General features: G+C 43.8%; 1 protein-coding gene across 1 annotated transcript in view; it reads right to left on the bottom strand.

The window, feature by feature from the left end:
• CLIP1 (CAP-Gly domain containing linker protein 1) overlaps window positions 1-22059 on the bottom strand; it is a 98185-nt gene that overhangs the window by 47271 nt on the left and 28855 nt on the right. The window contains 7 exon segments of the mRNA XM_079149661.1: window positions 448-505; window positions 2608-2724; window positions 4308-5252; window positions 13704-13764; window positions 16348-16451; window positions 16997-17194; window positions 20635-20857. Of these exon segments, the coding sequence (XP_079005787.1) occupies window positions 448-505; window positions 2608-2724; window positions 4308-5252; window positions 13704-13764; window positions 16348-16451; window positions 16997-17194; window positions 20635-20857 (1706 nt within the window).

Below are 22059 nucleotides of genomic sequence, written 5' to 3' on the forward strand. Positions count from 1 at the left end.
CACATGCCTGTAAGAGCTGAGAACCCACAAATGCTAAAACGTCCCCTTGGGAACCATGCTGCTATCGGTGACCCTAAGGAGGAAGCGTGGCTCTCCCCCCACAAGCCTATCTGACAGGCTCCAGGCATGCCTTTTCCCCCTTCTCTCTCCTCCTTCCAATTAAAACTCAATAAAGCTAGCAAAGACTAAACCTCAAACAAGATAATACTTTTCTCAGGCATACTTACATTTTAATATGGAACAAGCCTTAAGTCAAAAGAAACAAGAATTAATTGGGAGTATGAAACTTCAGGAAGCCAACAGAATCCAGCATTCCTGCGTGCTTGGGAACTGCCAGGACAATGAGCTTAGACTACAGCAACATCTATTCTGTGTACTCAGCGGCCAGCTCCAGTGTGACAGTGTGACATGCCCTAAGGTGACCTGTCACAGCGTCATGAGACATACCTTGCATACTTCTCTGAACAGAGACTGCCTCATCCGAAGCATCAGCAAATTTTTCTTTCTTAAAAAAAAAAAAAAAAATCAGAAGAGGGAGATTTCAAATGATAAAAAGCAACAGTTACAACCACAATAGTATCTACTTTGTGTTGATGGTTTTGTTTCATTAAAACATACAAGTACCAATTACTGCCAATGGTGTACTGTGCACAAGTACGTGTATACATACAAGTGAGGCATGTGGCCCGTGCACCGCGCGTGTATGTGTGCATCCCTGTACACAAGTGTATGAACGTATCCATCACGGTAAACGCACATGTAGGTGTATGGAGGAGGTGCCTGTGCATGCTGGGTCACGTTGCTTACACTCAAATAACAACTTCCTGTGCAGAAGTCTGCTCGAGACAGTAAGCAGAGTTCTGGATTTCTTGATTTCTGAGAACAACCTGAGAAATTTGACTAGATTCAGGTCTAACATCTTGAATCTAGGTCAGTCTCAGAAACTTTTTAAACCGAAAAGGTTCATCGGTCTCCTTTTCTACACATGATAACAGGTCAAGATAAAACCACTATTCTGGATGTCCTGAGATTAATTTTGAGCTAAATACCCCAGAGAATGTTTAAATGAGTATTTCTAACTAACTAAGGTTACTGAAAGATGGACATATGAACCACAAGTCCATCAAAATCCATGGGACGCCCGTCTGTTATTCCCAAAGCCAGACTCCAAAAGGCACGTGTTCTCCAAAGAGCAGATAGAGGGATACTCTAATTAGGAAAAAAAGAAAACAAGGCATCCTGAAAGTTTAGGAAGGAGACAAAGAAAAGGGGAAATCAAAACATTTTCTTAAAGGATACCAAATCACAGAATGATGATTTCCAAGTCAACTAGAAAATGTAGCTAATTATTGTATACCAGAACTGTCCAACAGAACTTTCTATGATGGTGTAAATGTTCTCTACTGCTCTTTGGCCACTAGCCACATGAGGCTACTGAACAATGAAAATGTAGCTGGTGTGAGAGCAGAATTGAATTTCAAACTTTACTTTCTTTTAGTTAATTTTTTATTTATGTAGCTATATGTGCATAGTAGCCACCATTGAAAAGTGCAGCTATATAATCATCATGAAAAAGTAGAAATCTGTAATAATTGACATTTACATAAAAAAAAAAATCATTGCCAGATACAGTGGTGCATGCCTGTATCCCAGCAACTCAGGAAGCTAAAGTAGGAGGATTCTGAATTTGAGGTCACTCTCAGGAATTTACCAAGACCCTTTCTCAAAATAAAAAGGGCTGGAGATGTGTCAATGGTAAAATGCCCCTAGTAGGTTCAATCCCCTGTAAAAAAAAAAAAAAAAAAAAAAAAAAAAAAGAAAAAAAAAAACAGAATAGAAAAAGAAAAAAGAAATCATACACTTTTGTTCACCACTGTGATTAGCAGAAATATAGTAAGTGGGGATCAGGTAGGTACATGGAAGAACTAGAACAACAGACTCTTAGTAGCTACTGTTTCTCTTATCTAGTTTCTGCACAGGTTTATGACTTCCCTCTTCCATGATGCGAGAGTACCACAGTCCCTGTTCACAATTACCAGCCTTGATTAGATCAGGTTTTGGTGCAGAAGGCAAAGTAAGAGGGGGAAAAATTGAGAAAAGGTTAAAAAAAAAAATCTATTTCACCTTCTAGGATTAAGAGGAAATATGCAAAAGACATAGTAATTACCTAGAGTGGAATACATCAAATTGTAACCAGTGGAGGGTGTGGAAGACCAAGAGCAGTGCTGCTGCTGCCCAGAAAGGTCAGAGAGCAGGAGAGGAAGGCACAAGACGGAGCCTCAAGGTCAAGGAAACCTACAGTGCAAGCTGTGCAACTAGGAGGGTCTTCATGGTCAGCAAAGCTAAGAGTCAGTAACGTTCCAAAGCAGTGCTTTACCAGAGGCAGGGGACAGATTAATGAGAAAAAGAAAAGTAATACCTACCATTACTGCTGGTTTGTTTAATCCGTTTCCCCTCAAGCCAATAGCTAATATACTCAATTTAAATAGACATTTTGAAGGAGAAAAGAAATAGCTTAATCCTTCTCTTTATGGAGATTTTAAAAACAACAACAAAATTAGGAAATGGCCAGAAATCCTGAGAATCAGGTTCCCAATAGGTACTTACCAAAATATGAAGCTCTTTCTCCAAAGCCTCTTTCACTTGACTGACTTCACTCAAATTTTCCTGAAGGTTAGTAAGCTTTAGCTCTTGCCCCTGGAGCTCTCTGGCAATGCTACTAGCCTAACATACAGAGTTACATGGTATAGAAACAAATGAACAAAAGGACACAAAAAGAATGATAAGGAAAAAACAAAACAACTGTAAAAAAATTATAAGAAACAAACACAACAAAACAAAACTGAAAGGAATAGAAAGGTTTTTTTTAAATTCTAAGAAGCCAATGACCTTTCAAATAATCAGTTCTAGATATGACTGTCTAATGGCTATTTAAAAAAATTTAAAAATAAAAATGCAGTATTTTTCCATACCTAAATTTGAGTACCAGCATGATCCAAAGCACAAAGTGCCAAGCTTACTTTCTAAATGAGCTATTTGACCAATTTATTTCCTGGACGTTAAAAACCTCAATGCTGGGGTCCGGCTCCACAATACAGCCTACCTCAGCATGCACGAGGCCCAGGTTCGTCCCCATCATGAAGAAGCAAGGAAAAAACCAAAAATCCCGAAGACAGGGATGGTGGGTGCGTGGGTCTGTAGTTTTCCATATTTTTATAAACAAACATTTGAATCACATTTAAAAATCCACTAGGCAATAGCCATCAGAACCTGGCTTTCATTAAATCTTGATGTATAAAAATGGCCCAACCATTAGTTACTCATTCTCTTCTCATTAATGTTTGTGTTTTGATTGGTATTTTGGAACCACATGAGGAGATGAGAGAAATTTCCTGCAGCTACTTTGTCACCTTCAACTCTGGTTATTAGTAACATCTGCTGTCTATCTGTCCTCACCTCCCACCATTTAACCACGACGACCCTTCTTTCTTTGCCAATAGAGCAGCTTCTCCTACAAAAAGCTCAGAGCATTCAGTATCAGTACCAGCACCTCAACCATGGCAGGACCAGGAAGATCTATCTCTTCAAGTAGCCCTTAAAAATCAAGATACACAGGGCTGGGAATATAGCTCAGTTGGTAGAGTACTTGCCTCGCAAGCACAAGGCCCTGGGTTCAAATCCCCAGCACCGTCAAAAAAAAAAAAAGATACACGTAACAAGGACAGTGATTAAGAAATGGAGCTGGCTGATGTTTCACACAGTTTCTATGCCTGGGCCATAAGTGCATTTGTCTTCCCTCAAAAAAGCAGGCAACAGGCCAGGCGCAGTGGCACATGCCTGGTACAGACTGGAACTAAACTTACACAGAAGTTCACATCATGGACTAGAGATAAAGACATAGAGAAAGGGGTTGTGGCTATGGCTCAATGGCAGACTGCTTGCCTACCATGTGTGGTGCTGGTTTCCACATAAAAATAAATGAATAAATAAAATAAAGGTATTGTGTCCATCTACAACTAAAAAATTTAAAAAAGAAAGTCACAGATAAAGTACCCAGGTTCAAGGAACCAAAATAGCACATTCGGGCAGTTATTTTCTCCAATCTCCCCACATGAACCATAATTGAGATCCTCAGAAGATACCATATACTGTATCCAATTCGGAGCGCCACACGATTTGTTTTCATTAAATAAGGAATTTGGAGGATGAATGACCTCAACTCAAAAGTAACATACAATGCAAAATAAGAAAAACCAACAGAGAAAGAGAAAAAAAAACAAAAAAAGATGGAGGACTTCGATACAAACCTTGCCACTCTCAGCATCCTTTTCAATCTCTAAATTTTGAATCTGTTTCTCAGCTGCCTCAAGTTGCTGCCTAAGTTTCTCGATTTCCGATTTACCTTCGGAACCGGCCTTCCGAAGTGCATCAAGATCCAAGAGCTTTTCTTCAGCAGCCTTTAGCTGTGATGTAAAATGATCAATGACCTTGGTCTGTTCACTGCATTTGGCTTGCAGTACCTCTATCTCCTTTACCTTTATTTCAGCTTCCTGCAACTTGTTTAGGGTGTCTTCCATCTCTACAAGGTGCTGGTCTTCTGCTCTGTCCAGTCTTGACTGGATGGCTTCCAGGCTGCTTTCCTTTTCCTCGATGACCTGCATCAGTTTAGACCTTAGGACTTCTAGCTCTTCAGCATGAGCAGACCGTTCAGAGTCTTGTTTGTTCTGTAAATTTTCTATTTCGTGCTGGTAATCTAGCCTCAGTTTCTCTATTTGCGTCTTTAACTCAGCAAACTCTGCTGACTCTGTCCCAACCCCTTTGCTAAAGGACACCTTCAGCTCCTCCATGGCCTGCTGATGGGACGCAATGGCAGTCTCCAGTTTGGACTTCCACAGAGCTATCACATCTGAATTCTCCTTGTTGGCATGGTCAAGTTTGCTCCTCAGGGACTCGTTCTCTTTGGAAAGCTTCTCTGTGGCTGTGTGCAGAGCCTTTATCTCCTTCTGATATGTCTCTTCCCGGGCCCCAAAGTGCTCCTTTAGAGAAGTTATTTCCCTCTGATGGTCAGCTTGGGTGACTTCTAACTTTTCTTGCCAAGAGCTTATCTCTTGCAAAAGGGAAAGCGACATGTCCACATCCCCAGCAGGCTTACTGGACTCCAGCCTTCTTCGGAGCTCAGCTACTTCCTGTACTCTCAAGGCTAGGTCTTTCTCTAATTCCATTATACGCGACTTTTCTGACACTGTAGCCACCTATTAACAGCAGTCCAAAGAAAAAGAGGTGATTTAAATAACAAATCACTGATGATTTTCTTTGCTACTGAAGATAGTAAGAACTGCCCTGTCTCAGTTTGAGCTATTACAAATGCTCACAGGTGATGAATTTATCTCCCACTGTGATAATGGCTTAAAAAGCCCAATTCTGGTAGAACCAATTCCAAATCATAATCTTTGGCAAACTTCCTTCCACCTTTTGGCATGCTAAAGACATCTAAAATAAATATCGAGTTTAAGTCACTCCAGAAATATTTTCTTCCTTTAAAGCAGCATAAATCAGGGAGGTACCCACTAAATGACAGTAAGTTAACAGGAACTTCTGAAGTTCTCAGACACACAGGCCTCATGAGGAAAGAATGCTTTTAAATTGGCCAATTTTTTCTACCCCATTTCACCTAGGCTGTATAAATGCTTCTCTGCCAGATGCTTGTGGTTATGGAGCTGTGCCATCCGGTAGGTAGCCATTAGCCAGACATAGCACTGAGCATTGGATACGACTCCTCTGGGGTGGGGTGTGTTATAGATACACATCAAGTTTTGAAGACTTGATGGAAAAAGGATATATCTTGTTAATAATGTGCTATGCAGATTACCTAAGATTTTGAATATATTGGCTTAAATGTATTATTAAAATTAACTTCACCTGTGGCTTACTAAAAAAAAAAGTTAATGTGGGTACCACAAAATTCAAAAATTCTGTATATGTGGCTTATATTACAAGTCTATTGGATAGCACTAGTATAAAAAGTCTGAAATCATCTATCAAAAGTTTCAATGAATAACATAGCACCCAAACAGTAAAAGTCTCAATTGAATAATGAAGAATTTACTAAATTTTTTTTAAAGCCAAAGAAAGAATGATTACTTACCTGTAGTTAATTATACATTAGGATCTTATAGATGGTCCCCTTTCTGGATTTCATAATTCTATCACCATTTTGATGTACAAATCGTGTTTCCCTAACCCAGTGGTTCCTGACTTTAGTATACACATTAATCATCTGGAATGTAAGTCAGAAATGCAAGTTCCCACCTACTCCTACATGCTTTGATTCTATTTGTGTTCTAAAAGTCTTAAACACCCCAGAGCTAGGAAAAACACTGTCTAAACCTGTACCCTTTTAGTGGAAGAAAATGATTCCCCTGCTACCTGTTAGGTAGGGAGTTTAGTGCATGGAATGTGTGGAAAATGGTAGCTTCACACATAAAAATTGACCAAGCTGGGAAATAGAAGGGAACACGTGTAATTTAAAAATACCAGTGAGTTCCAAATTTCAAGGATCAAAACTCCTCTGAATTTAAGACTCCTCTCCCACACTGCTTTTGTTGGGACAGAAAATTAAATGTCTTTCATTTCCTCTGGCCACCTAAGTGGTTGTGATACTAACAGCATGCACAAGAAAAGAGGAGAACGCTGGGGAGTCTGAACATGCACAACCACGAAACAGATCTCAGAGCTGACTAAAACTGCTGCCCTTCAGGGTTACAGAGGCTGCAGGTTAAAGGTGTTAACTCATTCACATACTATTTGGGGGGGAGGGGGAATCTAAGAATTTGGTACCTAAAATAAGGTATAAAGCATTAATAAACCCCACTGCAATGTCTACAGCTGAAAAAGTGTTAAATCCAACAGTATTGGCAATAGTTCTCAGTCACAACTAAAGAGTCAAATGGAGAAAATACCAAGTAAAGAACAGGTGAAAAAGGAATAAATAAGAACATGATTATTCTTTATGTGGCATTTTCATATATGGAATAGAACTTCTATTTCTCATTTTATTTGCCAAAGTTTGTTCCCAGTCAAAATTGTGTCTTCTTCTTTCACTAGTTTGAGGCCATACAAATTCATGATTTTAATTATTTATTTGCTGTGCTAGGAATGAAACTCAGGTCTCCTATCCTTGCTTATATTTCTATAGTACCAGGTACATAGTTTGTGAACCCAATTCCTTTGTGTAAAGTAATTCTAATGTGCTTCCTGAGAAGGAATGGAGGTGATAATAAACTTACATGGGTCACTGGTTATTTTCCCACTTGGCAAACCAAGAGTGAGGATCAAGAATAGAAGACACACCTAGCATGCACAAAGGGCTGGGTCCGGTCCCCAGTACCACTGGGCAGGGGACAGGGGAGAAAACACAACTGTGGAAATGTGTGTACTTTCATTTGAAATAGTTGGATAAACCATGGTGTAAGAGAATGCTTTCTTATCCAGAGCAAAAAAGAAAGCATTGAGGTTGTCTGCTGCCAAAACGGCGATATGGGAGAGGAGTCCAGAAGTAAATTAATACATCGATCCTTACTCCAACACAGTCGCACTCAAGGGCCTGGACCTCGTTGGTCCCTGGTATTTCCCAGATCAAGTCTTTGGTCTCAGGTAACAAAGAGACAGCACCACTTACCAGTTTTCTCTTTTTTGAAATCCAAAATACACAAAATAAACCTTCAGTTTTGAAGTTGAGAATATTTTCTTAAAAATATACTTATATTTTTAAGACTATATTCTTTAAAAAATAAAACTTAAGAATAAGAGAAGGAAGATTACTTGGTTACCTGGATTTTTAGATCAGTGATTTTTCACCAAAAGAAATTTCCACAAATACTAAGAATTTAAAAGGAAAAAAAAAATGATGATCCCAAATTTGATCAGAGGGAGTAATTTTTAAAATTTTAAAGTCGAGGTCAATCACAGTCAAATTCATGATTTAAGAGATACATATGAACACATTTTTATATGTAAGTGACTGATTAATTCTTAGATCTCTCAGCACAAAATTATTTTCATAATAGACTCTATCCTGTGGTAGTAAAGAGCACAGACTCTGGAGCCACATGGCTTAGATGAAGATCGTGGCTCCACTATTGCTATTAGCTGTGTGACCTTGGGTGAGCTATTTAACTTCTCTGTGCCTCAGTATCCTCCTCTGTTAAGTGGGAAAAATAATACTACCCACTTCTTAGGGGTGTGGTGAGACTGAATAAAACCTACAAAGCACTTACAACAGCACTTGTTGGTGATGGTGACATAAGCACCCTATCGGGTGCTTTAATATGTAAGTAAGTTAAAACATGACGAACTCCCTGGCTCCAAGGGCCAAACCCAGTGGGGCTGGGGATAGTAAGAAACCATCCTGTTTCCAATACGCATGTCCCTCCTGGCCATCAAGACTTTAATCTCCTGGGTGACACAAAGGAGGGAGAGGCAAAGAGAGATTAGCTACCAAGAAAAAAAAAAAGGTATCAACAGGGTCAAAGACCCTAACTCTCATTAAAAAGAGCCAATGTTCCAATTTCTGTCCCCCCATGAGGTCAGGGGAAGAGGCAGGGAATAACCGATTATTTCGAAAATCCGGTAACGAAGAATAAGAGAACAAGAGGACAATTGACTGCTTGTGGTAAACCAGAGTGGTGGACTTCGAGGTATCAATACAGAGTTGTGGATATCCGTGTAGCTTCTGAAGTCTCTGGTCTTGATTCTGGCTGAATTAACAAAAGGAAGGGGTCTTCGCTCTCTGACAGAAGACCTGACACCCACATCTGTGCCGAACCACAGCTCTACGCTTGTGAGCTCCCAAGCAGGCTGCACCACGGGTCAGGGCTCAGGTGTCACCACCCACGCGCATGGGCTGCTTCATTAGATAGCGAAAGCCATTACCCTAGTGTCTTCTAACTCCCTCTGCAGTTTGTCAGCTTTGGTCTTTTCAAAGAGCAGGCTCTGTTCAAGCTCCTTAATGCGGGCATGCTCCAGTTTGGTCTGCGTCTGTTAGTGAAAAGGAAGAGGAAGAGAACACAACAGTGCCACCTGACATGCCAGCACGAGAGAGCGCGAGCGGCATGCAGGCTGAGCCACCAGTACCTTCTGCCAAAGGAGGACAAAAAGGGCATGGAGGAAGGAAGAGGATGGACGGCAATGAGGAGGAGGGTGAGGATGGGTGCTGTGCACAGAAGGGAATGGTGGGAGGACATGAGCTAGTCCGTTGAGAAAGAAAAAAATGGAAAACACACGAGGCAAGATGAAGTGTCAGATGCATGCAGCCAAAAATGTTATATTGATAAGTTTATCAGCACAAATTAGAATAGTTAATATTCCTCTCGCCTGCCATTTACCCTCCGCCCCATGATGGCCACTTGGCATTAATGTGTATGGAACTGACTCACTGACTTCAGAAAGCAGCCTGACTCTTAGAACGTCATCATTAGCACCTCTCCATGGAGAAGACAAGGCTGTGCATCATCGAGTATTCAGCAAGGCTGCAGGGCAGATCCTTGCACCTGGCTACCTGCCATGATCAAAGGTCAAGAACCAACCTTGGAGTAAAGGGAATCCGGGCACCAGAGCTAAGGCAATCCCAGGGGCAGGCTCGGCTCAGATGGGTGGGAGGATCAGAGGGAGGTTCCCAGCCACACTGTCACACAGGACAAGTACAGAGCCACCAACACTAACCTCCTTCCAGCAAGGATTTTCCAAAGTCTGTTTCTTTCCAGGGAATGGAAATAACAGAATTCGGATCAGAAAGAAAACTCAGTAAGGATTACCCTCCAGGCTGAAGAGGCCAACAAAGCAGCGAAGCAACTTGGGGAAAGTTCAGCTCAGACTGTTAAGGGATTACTTTCATCCTAAAATGAAGTTGTTTTTACCAGCTAAGCCATCAGAATGGTAATGGTGAAGGCCTTTGTGCCGGAGAATGAACTCCGGAGACCCCAGCATGAGTCAGGAGCTCACAAACTCTCAGATCAGATCTGAGAGGACAGAAGGTAACCTCTGACCAGCAGGCTCAGGTGCAGGAGAATCTTGCCCAATTTGAAGTAATCTGTGTATCAGTCCAAATGTGTCTCTCCCCACCCTCCTCTCCCACCGAGGGGCCATCAGAATGATCCACTGGTCAAGCCCACTGAGGAGCTGTTCCCAGCCGCTGCTGGTTACTCAGATTAACTTAAACATTTTGTGATTCTTACTATCCTGACTGTAAGTCTGGACAATTAACAGGCAATGAAAAATGGTAAGTCTTAACCAAATGACTCCAAGTAGTCCAGAGGGAGCATTGGAGGTGAGTGCTAGTCAAGGCAACGACACCTTCGCTCATTCCCTTGGCACACCAGGGGCTCCAAGGCGTTCTGGAGGTCACTTTGCTTATGAATCAAGCTAAACGAACCATCATGGATATTTAAAATGTGAATGGAAAACACTTTTAAACTCTCCACCTGCTTGGCTCTACCTTCAAAGACAAAAAAAAAAAAAAAAAAAAAAAAATCAGATAGTCCCCTTGGTCCAACCAGGGCCTCACACAATCACTCAGTTTAACTACTTTGATAAGAGAAGAATCTAGTTCTAGAATTGGGGTCACCTTCACTGAACTCCGAAGAAAAAAGAAAAGCCAACAGCCCCTTCTTCCCTGGACGCTGAGGCAGGCGTCCTTCGGGCGAGGAGTCACTGCCTGCTGTTTACTGGTCTGCTCCTGCTGAGTGTAGCAGCTCCCCCTCCTGCAGGGCGTGCTGCAGAGGATGACCGCAGCTTTTCACCCCCAATAGCAGGGAGCCAGGGATCCACCTCCATGTCACAGTCATGGAAAAATGGGACACAGAACAGAACAACCCTGCCTTTAAAACGATGGCTTTTTCAGCACACAAGAGGGTTTCCCAAGGGGAAAGTCCTGGGACAGGGACCTGAGAAGGAGAGCAAAGGCCTTGTGAGAAGCGCACAGAGAGGCAGGAGGGAGGTCCCATGCACACTGACACCAGAGGCAGAGGCAGCGGAGCCTGTTCTGGAAGCAGAGGAGACCAGAGCACTGAAGTAGCTTCGCAGAAAGGATCGCTTCAGAACAAAGGCCTTTTAAAAAGTTCCGGCTGGAGCTGTCTATTTCAGCTGCCAGGAAGTGGTAGGAAGAAAAATAATTCTTTGTTTTAATTTCACTCTCTTGTGCCAGTAAATCAAAGCGAAATGTTTCGGGGTTTTTTCAACTGGATGCACAGCTGGCAGGGCGCACCAAAAGCAGCACTTTGGAAGCCACTTTGGCGAGGCTGTATTGGGTGTTTAATCAGAGGAAGAAAAAACAGCATGCCCAGTAGCACTGCTACTAGAAAAAGCTCCCTGTGATAAGAGTCAATTCATTTTGTGTGTATGGGGTGGGTGCTGGGGATCAAACCCCAGGGCCGGTGCCTGCTATGCAAACACTCTACCACTGAGCTACGTCCCCGATCCAGGGACAGTGTATTTGGAGCATAGTGTGGTCACTGAAGAATGCTGGCCTCTAGTTTCAGAACCAGCAACAGATGGGAGTTCATATTTCTTGTTAACTGCACTGAGGATGCTGGCCAGAGTGGGACCGCATGCGAAAGCATCGGTGCTGGATCTCGCCCCCAAGATCAGACAACCGGGACCTTCCCCAGCACTTCAGTCAGCAGTCAGCCCTCGTGGGGTAATTCTACAAAAATTAGAAGACGTTAGGGATTAGGTGAAGGAGGCCAGACCGCCAGGCAATTTTTTTTTTCTTTCAGCAAATATACTTTAAGCAAACACTTGCCTATTAATTAAAAAAGTGATTTCGTGGAGCTTAGTCATTACGACAATTTCTTCAGGACACAAACATAATTGCTTTGAAAGCCACATGCACAGAAATATTAAGGTCAATGTCCCAAGGTCATCTTATGCAGTTAGTATTTGAGTATATCAATAAGCATTTTAATCTGGAATCAATCTGTGTTAACAAGGGATATATCCACACAGTTAAGTGCCCTCTTACATTCTCAGGATCTTCAGAAATCTGGCTCTTTTGCTATCAGTAAAAAAATAAAAAAGTAAACAACAACGAAAAAGAGATTGAACTACGTTTTCAATGTGTGTTAGAGTTTCAAGATAACTGATTAATTTCAAGTAAGTTTTTCAGAGAGACTATGCTAGCCCGTGCTGATACAAATATTTTACCTCAACCCTCCCCCACACGCTAGAGGCTACAATTCATGTGAATTAGATGATGACATGAGACTTCCAGTGAGACTGTGGGGTGTTTTTAAATGGATGAGAACGACACAAGTCAACTGAAAGAATGTGACTGTGTATGGAATGAGTGAGGAAGATGTCTGCATGATTATTAAACCCATTCCTTTCTGGACCCTATAAAACCAGAATTTAAAAAGTCTTTCCATTGCCCTTTGCTGATGGTGAAGACATTTACTTCCAAAGAAACCAGAGCTGCTGTTTGGAAGGGCCCTGAAACAGCCTAGCGTGGGCAGTCAGCGGACTCTAGAATTTTGACGGTGGCAGAGCCATTACCTGCTGAGAACCACACCGACCTGTGCAGCTTTTACTAAAACAGATTACAAATTAGAAGAAGAAAACGTCTGCGAAATTTGAAAAAGTTAGTAATTTATATTTGTATTCATATACCTGGCAGTGTTTGAAAAAGCATCAAAACCAATTAATTCTGGAATCTAATTCAAAACTAATATGAATAATTGTGAAAAAGAGATAAGAAACCTGACAGTAAAGGAAAATTTGAATGAATTTTAAATACGCCATGCACATAAACACTGATGTGTAAGCTGCTCTTGCTTTTTGCTCTGGTTACTACTTCCCTTCTTTGTGCGTGGTGCTGGGAATTGAACCAGGGCCTTGTATGTGCTAGGTAAGCGCTCTAGCACTGAGCCGCAGGCCAGGACTGGTAACTCTTAAAAAAAACAAAACAAAAAAAAAAAAAAAAAACTTATTACAACATAATTTCTTTCTTTTATAGGGTTACAAAAGATTTTTTTTCCTGTCAGCTGAAAAACAAAGCTGACGAAGGCAAGAAATCCTTGTTATGGTCTATTATGATGAAATTAAAATGCTCTTATAAAACCCCTTTCTACCCTAGTACCACAAAAAAAAAAAGTGTTATTTATTCATTTATTTATTTATTTGGTACTGGGAATTGAACCCAGGGACACTCTACCATTGAGTTACATCCCTAATCCTTTTGCTTTTTTGAGACAGGCAGGATCTTGCTAAATTGCTGAGGCTGGCCTTGAACTTGCTATCCTCCTACCTCAGGCTTCCGAGTTGCTAGGATTATAGGCATGTGCCACCTGGCAAAAATATGCCATTTCTAATCATTGGAGGGACAGGTACAGTCTCACGTAGGATCATTTTAAATGAAGAACACACTGCCAGATCTATGACTTGATGAAGTCCAATTCACGGCTTTGAACTCTGAAGCATGAGCACAGTGGTGAACACTCCGCTACAATAACTGGGACACAAGAACTTCCTGCTCCAGGACAGGCACCATCGCCTTAGCCACAAAGCCCTGCTCACAGCCCCACCTGGCAAAGGCGAGGGTGCTGACCATTCTCTCCCGATCATCTGGCCACAAAGGTCAGCGGGCACTGTACGTCACCTACATTTCTCAATACTGGCACCCTTTTTAACTTGAGGGAGCTGGTAGGGTTTACCTCAAGATCGCCTTTGGTAATTGATTCTTCTTCAACCCGGAACTGAAGGTCCTCAACCTTCCTGTGGAATAAAACCGAAACAAAGCACTTAAGAAAGGAACTAAGGACCATGGCTACCTTGCAACCCCACCAAAATCTATAGTTGTACTCTGGAGAACTCAGGTGATGCTGAAAAGAATACCTCAGAATCCCAAAATAAAGAAATGCATCTGTAGGGCTCCAGTCTATAACTCTTAATATTCTAATTATAGGAAATTCCCAAGTTTTATTCAGGTACTAACTCCAGAAGGCATAAGGTTAAGATATGAGAAAAAAGGCAGGCAGGGTGGCACACGCCTGTAATCCCAGTGGTTTGGGAGGCTGAGGCATGAGGATCATGAGTTCAAGGTCAGCCTCAGCAATTTAGCAAAACCCTGTCTCAAAATAAAATATAAAAAGGGTTGGGAGTGTGGCTCAGGGCTTAAGTGACCCTGGGTTCAATCCCTGGTACAAAAAAAAAAAAGAACTGAGAAAAAGTAACTGTCCCTTGGTCACAAACAGAATGAACAGTATGAATCAAAGTGAGATAAGAACAGCCTAGCCAGGTGTGGTGATGAACACCTATAATCCCAGCGACTAGGAAGGCTGAGGCAGGAGGATTGGAAGTCTAAGGACAGCCTGGACAACTTAGCAAGACTGTCTCAAAATTTACCACCAAAAAAAGAAAAAAGAAAGAAAGATCGTGGGATGCACGTTAGTGGTAGAGCACTTGCCTACGTCTGCAAGGCCTGTGTGTAACCCTCAGTACCGCACGTAGGTGCACAAGGTATGACCAGCCTCAAAGGACATTGTCCGAGTATCATGGAAACAGGTTCAAGGCTTCAAGTGTTGTTCCTAATTTCCAAGAGAGAAGCCAAGAGAGAAACCAAGAGAGGGGAAGGCAGAATAGAAATCTCTGACATCATTACCCTATGTAAATGTATGATTACGCAAATGGTATGCTGTTACTCCATGTACAAACAGAAACAACATGTTTCCATTTGTTTACCATAAAAATAAATTAAAAAAAAAAAAAAGAAAGAAAGAAATCTCTGTATTGTCACCTCCTATCAGATGTTTAGGTGAGGGCAGCAGGCTTCTCAGGCAGAGGCCCAGGTCTTAATGTCTCCAGGGCAATACCAGCTCTGCTCCAAGGTTGAGAGAACAGGGAGAATGATTTGGAGGAGAGGCAATGGAGGATCCTGCTCTTTGACTCTAAAATGCACATTTTCTACTTTCTCACATTGTAAAATCTGACACTGGGCATGGTTTCAATCTAAATCATGACAAAGTTAATGAAATAAAGTGATATTCAGAAGATTCAGAAAATCCAAGTAACGTACACACTATGAATCCCCCGCACTCCACATTTTTGGTTTAGGTGCTGGGGCTTGAACCCAGGGACTCACATACACTAAGCATGCATTCTACCACTGATCTACATCCCAGCCCCCACATTATGAATCTTTCCAAAACTGGGTATAAAATAAAGGGAGACAAAGTTCATACTCTTATGTGCAAAACAAAACAAAATTCTTCAACTCACTGACTTTTCTAGCAAAATTAATAATAAAAAAAATCCTATTCAGTTAAATGGGAACTCTCATTATGGCTTAAAGCACTCAAGACAACTTGGGAGCTGGGGAACATTTCTGCAGTCAGAGCAGTTCAGGGACAGAAGCAAATGGCACTCTCGATCTCTCCTTACAAGTCATTTTTTTGAATGCAAGAATGTGTCTGTCTCCAGTGAGGAAGACGGGCCTTGGCAAAGCTGTATGGCCCTCACTCTGTACCTGGGACTATCCTGAGCAGGCAGTAATACGCTGTTATTAGTGAACTCAGTTGCTTCTATCAGAAATGACAGAATAGTGTAAAGTCCAACAGAGGACAACGTTCCAGAACCCAGGGATGATCAAACAATTTCCATGCAGATACTTCTCAGAGGTCTTCTTTATGTGCCCTCAAGAAACCTCCTTGTTTAAGAACTAAATTTCTTGGTCTCACACCATTCAACATTTGATTTCATACTGACTTGAATAATTCTCTACTTGTTCCTAACACGAGAAATTCTTAAGGACTAGGATCTCACATCACTCGCCAGGCATAATACAATCTCATAAATAAGTAACACGGACTAGAACAGCTGCAGGTGAAGACTGGCTGGAATCACCTCCACAACGCTGACCAAGGCTATCCTCAGGAAGAATCTTAGCATGCTCCAGGAGCTCAATACATGTGTTAATCAAGTCACATCTAAACGACTCTGAACTTCTTGAAAAAAGCTAAATCAAAGTGCAAACTCCAACTACTCAGGAGACTGAGGCAGGAGCATCACAAGTATGAGGCCAGCCTAGGTGATTCAGCAAGACTCTGTTTCCAAAATTAAAAAAGAAAAAGGGCTGGGGATGCAGCTCAGTGGTAGAACACCCCTGTGTTCCGTCTTCAGTACTGCCAAAAATAAAAACTGAAAGGCACACGCTCTTCATCTGCATGAAGAGTGGGATTTCTGCTGAGCACAGTCATAGTTTTGGTTCTCAGGGTGAATAAGGTCGTTGCTGGGAAATTTCTTCCTAAGATCACTTAAAAGGAAAAGGCCGACTCGCACTCGAGGGCAGTTAGGGGTCACCTTTTCTCCTCCTCCAGTTGGTTGAGAAGCTCCACCTTCTCCCTGTCGGCAGCTTCCACCATTGTTCGCAGCTGGTCCATCTTGGCTTCCAGCTCCAGGACATGCTGGGGAAGCAAGGAGGAGAGTGAATGGCCAAATTCTGACCCATACACGGGCCCAGGGTACCCCCAAACAGCCACTAGTAAGTGTTACCATGCTGGGTGGGCATTACTCTAAACCCTGGCCATGTCCAAAAGCCTTCTATCTTAACAGCTGCTTAACTCTCAGCAGCTTTCCGGGAAACTACATGATGAAAAACCACCATTAAACCAACTAAGGGCAACATTTAACCAACTCTCCTCTTTTCTGAAGCTGACACACAGGAGCCAGGATGGCTGCTAAGGTCCTGGTAGACAGTGCTTGCCACAGGCAGCCCAAAGACCTGGACATGAAGACCAAAGGCTGAGGCAGAACTGAGAAGAACAAAAACGTCATCTTTATGAAGATGAAACCGGCACCCAGGTCACAGCTTTCAAACGAGCTCAACCAAAAAGCTGATTTGTGGTGCTCTCAAGACCAGCGCCTGGCTCCAATCACCAGGTGCGCCTTTCCACCTCCTCAGTTTAGGAACCATCACCATCTCCACAACAAGGTCAGCACCAGTCTTCACCTGGTCATGCCCGTCCCGGGCCAGGGCTAGCTCCTGCTCTATCTCCCCCACGTGGCTGGTGGCCTTGGCCACCTCGGCCCGCTCCAGGTCCCGCTCAGCCAGCAGCTGCTCAATGTGCTGCTGCTTCTCCTTCAGCGCCTCCTGGAGGGCAGTGGTGCCCGAGATCTTGCGGGCGTAGCGGGAGGAGGTTTCAGTCAACTGCAAAGGAAAGTTAGAGAAATGAAGGGCCATGGCGTGATCAGGGAGCAAGCAGGGAGCGAGGCATGCAGGCGGGCGTCTCCTCGGCTCACGGGCTTGCCAAGTGCTAGGCAAGGTTCTCACCAAGAAAACAAGACAGCATGAACCTTTGTGATCCTCATATCAGCACAAGGAGCCCATGGAACAATCCAGAAGGCGTTTAGAAGACCACATGGCTCAAATCACAGGCTCTGGGCTCGGCTGACAGGGCCTTGTAGGAATCTAGAAAAATCCCATGGGACCCATTTAACAAATTTCTCTAGACTATTTCAGTCTGTGCTCAACGGTTTTCTTCTCATGATGACATTTTGGCCAATATTTTGATCCTTAGACTTGAGGCTGAGACTTTTTTAAGCTTCTTAATCTTCTAAATACCATTAAGATTGAAGAAGTCACCCTTGGAGTCACAAACTTTCCTTCAACTGTTTAAATAGCTGAATTTTTGTCAGAAATCTTCATCCTTCTTTCAAAAGGAACAACAAGGGAGATCTCACCCAGGAATCCAGCCTCAGGCCCTGATCCCCAGTTGTCACAGGGGCTGATAAGGGTGAGAACTCCACCTGCCTTCACAAGCACGTGGGCCTGCGTGACTGAGAGACGTCTTGGCGTGTACGCACCAGCAAGAAAGGAGGGAGAAGCAGACGGTGAAAAGGGAAGGAGAAGTCTATGGAGAAAGAAAAGCAGCTAAAGGAAACACGCAAGAAAAAGGAGATGAGAGAGGGGGAGAGGCAACAAGGGAAGAGAGACCAGGTCAGAGACCTTCAGGCTGCCATCTGCTAAACTCTGCTGTTCACATCCAATCCTCCACCTTGGGCTAAGTCACGTAACTCCCAGGGAAAAGGACGTACTAACTGCTGGCAGGTGACCAGGCTGCTCTACACTAGGCCTGGAGGAGGGAGGCATCAGCGCGGCCCATGGTGCTCCTGTCCCAGGGCTTCGCTGGCAGCCGCGGCTCCACTTGTCGCCTGAGTGCTGTTCTTGTTGTCAGCTGAGCCCTCACTGCAGGATGCAGACTGATGAGATCTTTCACCAAGTAATAAGTCAGCAATTTGGTAACTATGAAGAGTAAGGGACCCGATCAAACCCAGATTGCCTTTTGCTGTTTCACTTAGTGAAGTTTCTTGAATGACTTAAACATATTTGTCGCAGGGTATCCCGTTCTTTTAACCACTTGACCCTGACTTTCTACTTTCAGGCCATGGCTAAATTACACTGTTTTGCTAACGTCTCCACCTGAATACATCAAATGTAAGGCAGCGATGTCCAGGGGGCTCCTCAAACACACAGGGTCATGTAGGATGCTTTGAGATGCCAAGGGACACAAGACAGCTGACGGACACCTTGGAAACAAGTAGATGAGGCAATTCAGTAGCAACACCACACTCCACTCTTTTCACAGACGCAGGTCTTTGCAAAGCTGGGTTCTGGCCACTGTCAAGCCGAACAGCAAGTACTGTGCAAAACCAGCGCAGCAAGTGAAGGTGGAGGTGATAAGCCTGAGGTCTGACAAGACGTGCAGGCCAACAGGGGCACTGTGCTTACCAAATTGTGCTTTAAATTGATTACTAATTGTGTTTATTAAATAATGAATTTAAGATGTTAATTTTTCTTTCAACTTCTGTTTTCCTGGGACAGAAACACATCTCTGAGCAAGAGTCGAGTCAAAAAGACACTTATATTTTATATTCTTGTCACACTTGTTCATGGTTATTTTTGATTCGGAATCTATAGCCACCTGGGGCTGAGGGCTCAGTGGTAGAGCACTTGACTGGCATGGGTTCGATCCTTAGCACCACTAAAAAAAGAAGAAAGGAACTATAGCTATCTTACACAAAGACACACAGAAACAGGCTGCATCACAGGGCAAGGAGACTCACCTTTCTCTCACTCATTTTCCTCACTGAATGAGATAAGCTAAGAGAAATCAGAAGTTGTCTGAAAGTGAGAGACTGGCAGGAGCAGGAGAGGCTGGTATTTCCCAAAGGAATGAACATTTGCAATTTACCAGGCCATAAAAATTACTCAAGAAAGAATTCCTCTAACCCAGAGCAGATACTTCATGGACTTGTTCCTAGAACAACGAAGTGACAAGATATCCACAGGGGAGCTTGCAGACCGGCTCTGAACAAGGCTTTGTCCAAACAAAGGGGCTTCCGTCCACCTCCAATTCGTTCTGGTCACACTTTCAGAGTCCATTTGTGATTTTTCTGTTGAGGATGCAGTCCTTCTTCTCATATGCGAATTGGAATGGTCCCAGTGGTATTTATTTTAGCTGAAAAACTCCAGCTGGCTGGCAGAGGAGTTCAACCCCACCTAAAGATTCTACTCCTCTCCTGTCTCCGTCCTGCGACAACAGAAGGAAGGGCAAGATAAGGTCAAAGGAGTTTGCCCTCATGAAGCAGAGCTCCTGAATTCACTCTGGAGCGAATCCTCGTGCTGCCACTTTTGACGTCAACAGCACTGGCCTTGCCTCAAGTAAATACATGTAAGGGCAGGGGATGAGATCAAGAGTCGCTGCTCTTGACCCCAACAGAAGACCATGTTAACAAGAAGATCGAGGTGCCGCTGACTCTGATCAATGTATTTTCATTGCCCTGAATGAGAAAAAGGGGAAAGAGAGAAGGGCCAGGAAGAGAGAGGAGGAGGGTCAGAAAAGTGAGGAGGCACCAGACAGGGCTTTTCCTTGAGCCCCATCAAGGGCCAGGAGGCCCCGCAGCACCTTCTGGCATGCCAGAAACATGTTACATGCTGATGGCTTTCAGGGAGCCCCAACTGTCTAAATGTGATATTAAAATCCTAAGAACAAGTTTGGTTTTAGGAACCAAAACACTTGGTTCCTAAAATTGTTTAAAGTCGAAGAGAAAGAGACCACACTTGAGGAAAAGGATCCTCCAACCTTCCCATCACTTTGGCCCAAAGTAATTTCAGAGAAGAAATTAAGCAGAAGTTACAACAGATTCACCAAGAACAGGTAGATTTTTTTTTTTTAAGACTAAGACTCTTAGATGAGGTGGAGCACGCCTGTAATCCTATAATCCCAGTGGCTCAGGAGGCTGAGGCTGAAGGAGTGCAAGTTCAAAGCCAGCCTCAGCAACTCAGCAAGACCCTGCCTCAACATGAAAACTAAAAAGTGCTAAAGATGTAGCTCAGTGGATAAGCAACCCTGGGTTCAACCCTCGGAACCAAAAAAAACAGGAAAGAATCTGAAAAGCACTATTACGAACCCTCTCCCATGTTAAAAGCTGCATTCCTGCTGGCGCTGGTGTGTTCAAAGCTTGCTTGCACAGCCCTGGGCAGCAGGCCACAGCCAGCACTCGGCACAGGGACAAGCGGAGCGAGGGCACCCCCAGGGGGTAGCACCGCGCCTGGGAGGCGAAGTTCTAGGAAGAAGGGAGGCTTACTAGTCCTGTCCGACTGGGCTTGCTGCTCACAGAGGAGGCCACGGAGCTCATGGAGCTGAGGGAGGAGGCGGACGGGCTGCGCTTCAGGCTGGCGGGCGTGGTGGCCATCACGCGCCTCACTGCGGCAGCCTTGGCTTTGGCTGGGGTGGTGGAAGGGAAGCCGATCTTGGTCACTTTGTGGACTGGAGCAAACAAGCCATATTTGGGTTGACACTGAAAATACCTTCAGAGAAGAATAATAAGAACAGCAACAAAAACAATTTAATTACAAGAAATTACACCTGTAACAGAAGGGCTCTCCAAAGTAAGGGTGCCTGGCATGCTGGGACTTGCGCCTGGGAGCTGGGGTTCCACACCGGCAGGTGGCATTCCCACCAGCGTGGGCGAGTTCAGGAGGTACGCCGGGAGCATAGGACAGCGCGTCACTCATCGGGAGCTCAGGTGCAACACACGGGACATGAACATTTCTACCACCTGATAGATATACGGCAGCATCCCCGCTCAGTAAGGTCAGGCCACACAAGGGGAGAAGCACCCAAGCCCTGACTGGCAGACCCACCAAGGCAACACGGAGAGATGCTAGTGACGTCAGCTACTGGACCGACCTTCGAGTTCTTCTCTCCCGACAGTACTGACGCTCCAACGTCAAGGAGGCGCGGTTTCATAACCACTGCTGCACCAAGAGGTTGTTATCTCCACAAGTCCTTATTATTATATCTGGTTGATTAAGCCCACGTGCATACAATTGACCGCGCATACTCTACAGGTAGAATGTTACCCACAACACTTCAAAGATGGAGGGAAGCTTAACATACCGCATACCACTAACAGTGATGCGGCCCATCACACTGTGCCCAAGGCCTTCAAAACGTTTAAAAGTGGGGCTGGGGTTGTGGCTCAGTGGTACAGAGCTTGCCTGGTATGTGTGAGGCCGTGGGTTCAATACTCACACCACATATAAATAAATAAAAGAGCCACTGACAACTAAAATATATATTAAAAAAAAAAAAAAATTTAAAAGTAAGTGTGAGAAATCCCTCCTGCATGCCCTCATGCTCTTGGACTCCCGCCAGGTACCAGAGGTGGTGGTCCCTGCAGTGACTTTGAGGACTGCTCGACCATGGCTCTCTCGCCAGAGGACGGAATTTTCATAAGACAGGAAGACACGTTACAGTTCTTTTCCTAACAAAGGTGGTCACCTTCTCTTCACTCCACTCCACCCCCAGCTGTCCCAGAACTTCCTACAGCTTGCTATCAACGGGGAAAGAAACCAGGACAGCACGATGCTGAAAAATAAGCTGGGCCAGGTGGCACAGTACTGTGATCCCAGGAGGCCGAGGCAGAAGGTTTAAGGCCAACCTAGGAAACTTAGTGAGACCCTGTCTCAAAATAAAAAATAAAAAAGGCCAGGCATGGTGGCACATG

Source organism: Sciurus vulgaris, assembly GCF_902686455.1.
Source record: "Sciurus vulgaris genome assembly, chromosome: 8".
NCBI classification, from domain to species: domain Eukaryota; kingdom Metazoa; phylum Chordata; class Mammalia; order Rodentia; family Sciuridae; genus Sciurus; species Sciurus vulgaris.